General features: G+C 42.5%; 1 protein-coding gene across 1 annotated transcript in view; it reads right to left on the minus strand.

Annotated features, from left to right (window-relative positions):
* The window catches only part of LOC141116651 (angiopoietin-related protein 4-like), a gene marked incomplete at its 5' end in the record, with an annotated part of 28713 nt that extends 21962 nt beyond the window's left edge, over positions 1–6751 (minus strand). The window contains 2 exons of the mRNA XM_073609044.1: positions 6401–6455; positions 6701–6751. Of these exons, the coding sequence (XP_073465145.1) occupies positions 6401–6455; positions 6701–6751 (106 nt within the window). The remainder of the gene's footprint in view (positions 1–6400; positions 6456–6700) is intronic.
* Positions 6752–8958: the final 2207 nt, after the last annotated feature.

Genomic DNA, 8958 nt, shown 5'->3' on the forward strand with positions numbered 1-8958 from the left:
TGTAAATTTTTGTTCCCATTGCTCTCCTGTCAGCTCTTATTGTAGGCCCCGGTATTCTTATCAATAAAGTATAACTAAAGGCATTTTCTTTTTTGATTGGTTGGGCGAAGAGAGGATTCAGAACACCGTCAGGTTTTTAATGCTGTCCGTGTCCATATTAGGGAGATTCGCCCTCTCTATTTGTTTTGTTTATACGGTTTTCACTAAAAGTGGAAAAAAAAATCCCAAATTCTTGGGATCTTGTCCCATGAACAGTAATAGAAGGGAATCTTCCGATGGGGACACTAGTTCTGTTTTAAGGATTCCCTCACTTTGGAGAGATGTCCTCTCACTTCCTGTTTTGACTAGGGGGGCAGGAAGTAAAGGGAAATTTCCACAATGGGACACATATGACAAAAGAAAACCTCACGAGAATTATAACCTTCCTGTACTCTATCCAAAATGGGAAAAAAAAAATTGTTCAACTTTAACCCTACCAGAACTTCTGGAACAAATGTTATCCTATAAAATAATTGTATACTGAGAGACTATCATTTTTTAATTGTACCATATATATCTTGAGTCTCCTGACTCTGTGGAAACAAAAGAAAAAATGATTAAACATTATTATAATCTTTTTGGGGCGTGGCTTGGCTATGCAGCATTGAGGACGTGTCTCTCTCATGCTCTGGTGCCGACACAATATTTTCAGCACTTTCACTAATCCGCTTGCTCCCATCCACCGCATAAAGATGCAGAAGAAATCTGGCAAGCCTCTGCCTAAGAAAGGAGCCACCGTGGGATCGATTAAGCGGTTCCTGGCTGCAGAACCAGACGATCCGGAGGACATGGACGGCCTAGGCCGCTCTCCTAGTGGCGTGAGCTCTGGTACAGGCTCCGCCCCCCGACGCAGGCCTGAACACAGACACCGCTCTCCAGTATCCTCGGCCGGCTCGGAGGGAGAGGAGAATTCCCCCAGACATTCGGGAGTAGCGGCTCTGGTAAGTGACCTACCTACTAAGTCTGAACTGGCTTCCATGCTGTTAGGCCTTGAACGTGCCATTAAAAAGGAAGTGTCTGCGGTGCGCGCCGACCTCTCACATGTTTTAGAAAGGATAGAGGAGACAGAGCAGTGCCTTGACCACCACGCGGTGGCCATTAGACACTTACAAACTTCAACCCGTGAACTTACTATAGCTCACAGAATGGCATTATATAAAATCGAGGACCAGGAAAACGGCAACAGGCGGAATAATATCCGGATCAGAGGTCTGCCGGAGGCGACTGGGGATGAGCATCTTCTCCCCTCCGTCCGCGGCATCTTCAATGGCTTACTGGGCCAGCCTGCTGACCATCCATTGAAAATAGATCGAGTGCACAGGGCCCTTCGCCCCCGTAATCTCTCTTCAGATGTCCCGCACGATGTCATTTGCAGGATCCACTATTATGAGGAAAAAGAACTCATTATGAAAAAAGGTAGAGATGCTGCCTCGCTGGACTTTGATGGCGCCATGTTATCTTTTTTCCCAGACCTTGCTAGGGAGACTCTGGAGCGCCGCAGGGCTTTGCGCCCATTGACGGAGAAACTGCGAGCCGCCTCAATTAAATATAGATGGGGTTTTCCAGCTGCACTGATCGCTAACAAGGATGGTAAGACAGCGATTCTTCGATTTCCTGAGGAACTGGAAAAATTCTGCATGGATGTTAACATATCTCCGCCAGAGCTTCCTGGTTGGCAGGATCACATCCCACCTCTGCCCACTAATGCCGAAACAAGATGGCAAAAAGTTGACCGCAAACATCGCTCTTCTGCCTCTGGAGGTTCTCCTGAATTGGGTTGACCCAGCAAGTTGGATGGCTCAAGCTCTTTGTCCATTCTACACCTGACCCACCTGGATCGCTTCTGACTGTTACTAGGTCCTATACAGTTTGGTAATAGTACAGACTCGGAAGGTTAATGTTTAGGCCTTAAGCTGCATGTTTGCATGGCGTCGCCATAGCAGTCTTCTGTCAGACCCTAATTTTGTTTGATTTGATATCATATATGTTTTTATTTTCATACGTGTTTTATACTCTGGGCATCCAGTCGTATGGTCTACCACGACCGGGTTAAGGTGTTATGACGCACTTTAAGTGCCTTGCTATTTGCAATTCTCACTTTGTGATGTTTTGGTGTCGGCGCCGGGGCAGCCCGACGACGCCCACGCCAATCTCGAGGACCATGTGCATATGCACTGAGACCTTCACTCCCCTGTTTTTAGGGTGCTGTGTGGGCCTGCACCCCCATGCTCCAGCTCATATTTGGGTGACGGGTATGGGGGGGCTAGGACGCTCGTGTGCCCCACCATGCACCGCAGTTCTATGCATGCACTTTTTGACCACCCCCCCGAATGGTCTAAGTTTCTTTTGCTAATGGATATTGATTGTCCTTTTTTTCTTTTCTTTCTTATAACCTCTTTACTTTTCTCTCCCCCTCCCCACCCTGCCCTTTCTCCCCTCAACTTCTGCCTCATCGCCTCAGGTCCGTTTCCTCAGGTTGCAGTGGACGCGGGCTCCCCCTGCCGTTCCCCATGGCTAAGGTAAATCTTATCCCTTTTAATGTTCGGGGACTGTATGCCCCGGGGAAAAGGCACAATTTATATAGGGAGCTGGGTCGCCTGCGGGGAGACATTGTTTTTCTCCAGGAGACTCACCTCACTCACACTACACAGGTAAAACTTTTTTCTCAACAGTACCCCACATGGTACTATAGCTTATCTGATGTGCATAAAGCTAAAGGAGTGGCCATTGGGTTTCGCAGGGGCACCCCGTTTACGCTCGAAACCATGTTATGTGACCCACTTGGGCGTTTTCTGTTCATTAGAGGCACCCTGGGTAGTATGCCTTGTACCCTAGCAACTATATATGCTCCCAACCGTGACCAAGCCGGCTTCTTTGCCTCCACACTTAAAAAACTTAGAGACTTCGCACGTGGGTGCGTTCTCCTGGCTGGAGATTTTGATACCCCATTGGAACCTGCCATAGATACGTCTAGAGGTAGAACTAATATCCCACATAAACGTTTGTTGTTCATACGCAAACGCCTACACGAATCCCAATTGGTTGATATATGGAGAATTATGCACCCACGAACGAAAGATTATACTCACTTTTCTCAGGTTCACCATCATCTCTCACTCCCCACAAACACTCACATTGACTCATCTCCCCTATCAGATCATGCCCCGATTATACTAACCATTAAAGTCCCTTCCCTACCACACAGGTCTACTAATTGGAAGCTTAACGAATATCTCATAACTGAGGAAATAGACAAAAAACAAATAGGTGAGGATTTATCCCTTTATTTTACTGAAAATAAACATCCTGATATTTTGTCGGGCACGCTATGGGAGGCGCACAAGGCCCATATCAGGGGTAAGCTCATAGAAACGGGGGCTAGGAAAAAGAGGGAACGGACACTTCACCAATCTAAGTTGCTAAATGATATTAGGGATCTGGAGCAATCACATAAAGCGAAACAATCTCAAGCGGTACTGCACACTCTGACTCTGAAGAGGGAAGAATTAAAGTCCCTTTTCCACACAGAGCAAAAACAACAAGCTCGCATAGTGGCCCAACGCTTTTACGAATGGTGTAACAAACCGAGCAGATTATTGGCCCGTTCACTACAACAAAAGCAATCCGCTACCTTTATAGCTAAAATTAAAAACACTGCAGGTGAGTTACTTCACGACACGCCATCCATAGCTAAAGAGTTTCGGGAGTTTTATCAACACTTATATCATGTCCAACATTCCGTAACAGATCGGGACGCTAAAACTAAATTTATTGGGGATTATCTAGCACAAGCCAACCTTCCCAGATTATCACCTGACATTCTGGCTACTCTGAATGGGGAGCTCACCACTTCGGAGTTACGCGTTGCTTTAAAAGCTATGGCAAATGGTAAAGCCCCAGGTCCGGACGGATTTACTGTAGCATATTACCGTGCATTTGCAGATATCCTCCTACCGCATTTAACCTCCTATGCTAACGCGATCTCTGATGGTGGGTCCCTCAGACCTGAAACCACCCACGCACACAATACTATCATTCCCAAACCTGGCAAAGACCCTAGTGAGTGCATGTGGAAGTTATCGCCCTATTTCACTGTTGAACATTGACGCTAAAATATATGCTAAAGCCATTGTGAATAGACTCCTTCCCTTAATTCCGCAATGGGTATCCACCGATCAAACGGGATTCATCCCTGGTAGGGAGGCAAGGGATAATTGCCTTCGTACCCTATCTCTAATAGCTCATGCTTGGGGGTCGTCCCAGCCCACCCTGTTGCTATCAACGGATGCTGAAAAAGCGTTTGATAGGGTGGGCTGGGACTATCTCATGGCAACACTGACTCATCTGGGTATTAGGGCACCCCTACTGACTCAAATATCGGCACTTTATAATTTCCCCACGGCTCAATTAAGAGTGAATGGCACCCTTAGTGCTCCATTTACTCTGTATAATGGCACTCAACAGGGTTGCCCCCTCTCACCTATTTTATTCGCCCTAGCCCTATCTTGAACCCTTTTTGTCTTACCCCTATTAAACACGATTAAAGCTGACTTACAAAAATGGTCTCAATTGGCTCATTCGTGGTTGGGGAGGATAGGGGTTGTTAAGATGAACATACTACCCAGGTTGCTGTTTCTATTTCAAATGATCCCGTTTGGCATACTATAGGCTTCTTTACAATAATAAAATCATTGATTGGCAAATATATTTGGAACAGAAAACGCCCCAGGCTCGCTAAGACCCTTCTCAATAGATCTAAGCGAGAAGGGGGCTTAGCCCTACCAGATTTTAAAAAGTATTTCATGGCGATCATATTGACCAGAATCTCTGATTGGAGATTCCATAAAACATCTAAGCTTTAGGTGGAGCTGGAAGCAGAGCTAAGTGGTTCTGACCCCTTTATGCAATTATGGGTTCCTAAGAAATATAGATCCCTATCGTCCACGACTTCTCTGCTTACACACTCCACCCTTATGATATGGGATTCATTATGTAAGACAAATAATTGGCCATATAACTTGCCTCTTATGCCACTGACAGGCCATAACTTCTTCCCTGCGGGGAACATAGACCCCAAAACTCATACTTGGACTCTAGGGAGGTTGGCCCAACTATATCAAGTTACCACCCCAACGGGAATTCTCCCCTTGAACACAATTCTACATGATTCTGTGATTACCCCTATGGATCAATGGAGATATCGACAACTGGCGGCCTTTGTCCACTCTATCCCTAAACCCATCAGGTCTTTCACGAAATTAACACCTGTTGAAGCAGCTCTCGCCGATCCCCAACCAGTGGATAAGCCTGTCTCTCACTTTTATCAAATATTGCAAATACTAACTCCCGCAGGAGATCCGGCCTTTTTACACAATTGGGAAAAAGATCTTCAGAAAGAACTGTCAACAACTCAAAAAGCTACTATTCTCCTAATGTCTCATATTTCTTCCTCAGCCACTAAAACAGCTGAAGTGAATTATAAGCTTGTGACAAGATGGCATTACACGCCAGCGCTACTTCATAAATACTTTCCACACATCTCCCCCCTGTGTTGGCGGGGATGCGGGGTGAATGCAACCCATGCTCACATCTGGTGGTTCTGCCCGCTGATACGACCATTTTGGTTGACTATCCTTCACTGGATTAAAGAGACCCAAGGATCAGAGGTCCCTAATGATCCGTTGGTTGTACTTTTACATTGTACAGGCAAATCAGTGGGTACATATAAGAAATCCATAATCCCTCACCTTCTTAATGCTGCTAAAGCACTTATCCCCAGATTCTGGAAACAAAAAAATATACCCACTTTACGCCAATGGCTAGTGGAAGTTGATCGTACATATTATATGGAAGATCTTACCTTCTCCCTTAGAAACAAATCTGATTTTGTAAAAAGAATGTGGTCCTGCTGGTTTGCCTTTAAATACACAACCGCATTCGCGGAAATTATGTCGCATCCTAAGTAAATTGCTTTAGCTGTTGTATATTGCACAATAGAAGTTCGGATTGAGGCAACCCCCCCTCTGCTTTTTCCCTCCCTCCCCTTCTATCTTTTCCCTACACCCCTACCATCTTTTCTTTTACTCTCTACTTTCTCTCTGCTACTTACTCTTACTCATGTTTGGGTTTCTTAAGGTACTTTATCTGTATAAGGTCGTTATCTAACACAGATACTACTGCCCATATCAAACCCATATTAGTGATGTTGATTTGATCTCTGACTAGTTGGCTTAATTTTTTGAATACTTTTTGCCTTGGTAGTAGTTACAGAGATTTGTCTGATTAAGTTAAGAACGAAAGTGGCACTATTTACTCATTTAACTGTCTGACAAAGTTATGTATGATTTGGTTGTCCACTTACCTGCAGTTTCTCTGTATTGTATGTTGCATAGTGTACCATTTACTTCTATTTTTCTCTTAATAAAAAAAAAAAAAAAAAAACAAACATTATAATAATCTTTTAATAAAGCCCAAATGTATGCAGTGTGCTATGATTGCTTAAATATTTAACATTTAAATAAAATACTATAAATTATTATTATTATTAACAATAATAATAATAATAATAATAATAATAATAATAATCTGTTGGAAACTGCAATCATTTTTTAATGAATGTATTCACATGTTTGACTCTGCAATAAAAGTGAAAGCCTATTACCTCAATAGAAAAGTTGAATGGGACTTTACAAAGCTGTGATTCAACTCCATGGAAAGAAAGTTATTAACAAAATACAGCTAAACAGTCTGTAGTCTGCCATGTTTTTAACCTGAAAAAAAGCATAGAATATACATTGCTATAGCATGTAATATTACATAGCTAATCATTAATCAACCCAACAATGTCTTAGGAAAATAAAAAAAACTGTTAACATTTATTTTAGTGTTACAACAAATATTCAGAACATTATATTCTAAAAAAAAAAAAAAAAAAAAGAACTCTAACTGCTACAAGATGAGCAAAAAGGACAAAAATAAATACAGCAACTTTAATTTGAGTCCAGTGAAGCTCCTTCCAGTGTCATCCTAATATATAGTAATAGGATACATAACAGAGAGTAACACCAGCCAATAAGAAGACTGCATGAGCCTGTTATGCCAGTCTGGAAAACCTTTAAATTGATACGTACATAATATATAAATTAAATAATATATCAAAGTAAAAATCAGATATGACTCCTCTTTAGTATATGTGTGCATGTTTTCATTTTTTTTATTATGCTTTATGTGTAGTTTATCATATAGAATCTTTGAAAAAACAAAGAAACTATAAATTTCTCAGTTGCATCTTTGATATAATTTACAATAATTTGCAACAAGAACAGTTTACATAATATAACATGAAAATATCAATTCCGGTTTAAAAGTTTATAGTCTCATTTTGGAAAATATTGAGTGTATGCCATTTCTCCTACACTAGGGTTTACATTTTATTTTTTCATGAATATAATTTTGTTAAATTTTGTTAAAATGGAGTAAAAACCAAAACTGATAATGAGATTACACTGACATGAAAAAAAATAGCAAAAAGAAAAATATTTGTTGCTTTCTTTTTTGTGTGTGTGTGTCAATTTTGATGCTTATTTTATATTTTTACTTGTAAACAAAAAAATGTTTTGTTGCATATGAAAAACGAAAATAGAGGTATTTTATCAAATGTGGTAAATTTAGGGCTAAATTTTGTGTGCATATTTACACTATTTTTATTACACTTTATGTGTAGTATTTATCATAAAAATTCTTTTGAAAAACAAGGAAAGTAAATATTTTTCAATTCCATATTTGATAAAAATTTGGATCATTTTTAATTTGTATATATGATAATTGTAAAGAACAATTTTCATAATATAACATGAAAATATCAATTTCAGTTTACTATTTACTGTATTATTTACAATATTTTACTGCAATTTATGTATAGTATTCATCATACAGAATCTTTGAAAAACAACTCACAGAAGGGATCACCGGGCGCCATTGCAACAACGCCACGTGCCCAGCACCAGGTAGAGGCCGACACCCTGGATTTACCTGTCTCCCCGGATCATTCCACTGCCTCAGAGGACTTCTCAGGGTCACCGGCTATTTTCCATTCTGACATGGCGAGTTCCTACCAGAATCAGAGCGGATTGCCCGACGAACTCCGCGCCATCTTACAGGCCCTTCCCAACCAAAACGGACATTGAGACCCTCATACTCTGTGTGGAGGAAGCCCACACTAGAGACATCCAGGAGATCAGGGCTGAGTTACAGACGATCTCGGATCGGATGGTAGTAGGGGAAGTCTCGATTTCCTCTCTCACACAGCGAGTTTCAGAGCTGGAGCGTTCCCAGGAATCCCAGGCTGCCACGGCAGTGGAGCTGCAGCTTTATTTGGAGGATTTGGAGGACCGCAGTCGCCGCAATAATTTGCGGCTGGGAGGCCTCCCTGAAGCAACAGGCGCTGAGGATCTGGAGGAAATGGTGGTGGCGATCTTCCAGAGGGTCTTAGATGCACCTCCGCCTTTAATAGAGCTGGATCGAGTTCATAGAACTCTTGGGCCTAGATCATCAGACCCTGACAGGCCCTGTGACGTGCTCTGCAGGATCCAACGCTACACCCAAAAGGAGCTTATCCTCCGTAAGGTATGGGATCACGGAGAGGTGGAATTCGATGGTGCTGCTATCAAGATTCTACCAGACCTATCCAGGGCCACTCTACAGAGAAAAGCGATGCTGAGGCCCATCCTGGAGCTGTCCAGGAGACAGGGACGCACATATCGTTGGGGGTACCCTTTGGCGGTTACCTTTAGGAATGGGAATGCCTCCTTTACTCTATGCACACAGACGGAGTTACCAGCCTTTTTTACATTTATTGGAGTGGAACCGATTCCGGTCCCAAACTGGCTCACTCTGGTCCCGCGTCCAACGGGTCGCTCG

This window comes from Aquarana catesbeiana, linkage group LG13 (assembly GCF_042186555.1).
Source record: "Aquarana catesbeiana isolate 2022-GZ linkage group LG13, ASM4218655v1, whole genome shotgun sequence".
NCBI lineage: Eukaryota > Metazoa > Chordata > Amphibia > Anura > Ranidae > Aquarana > Aquarana catesbeiana.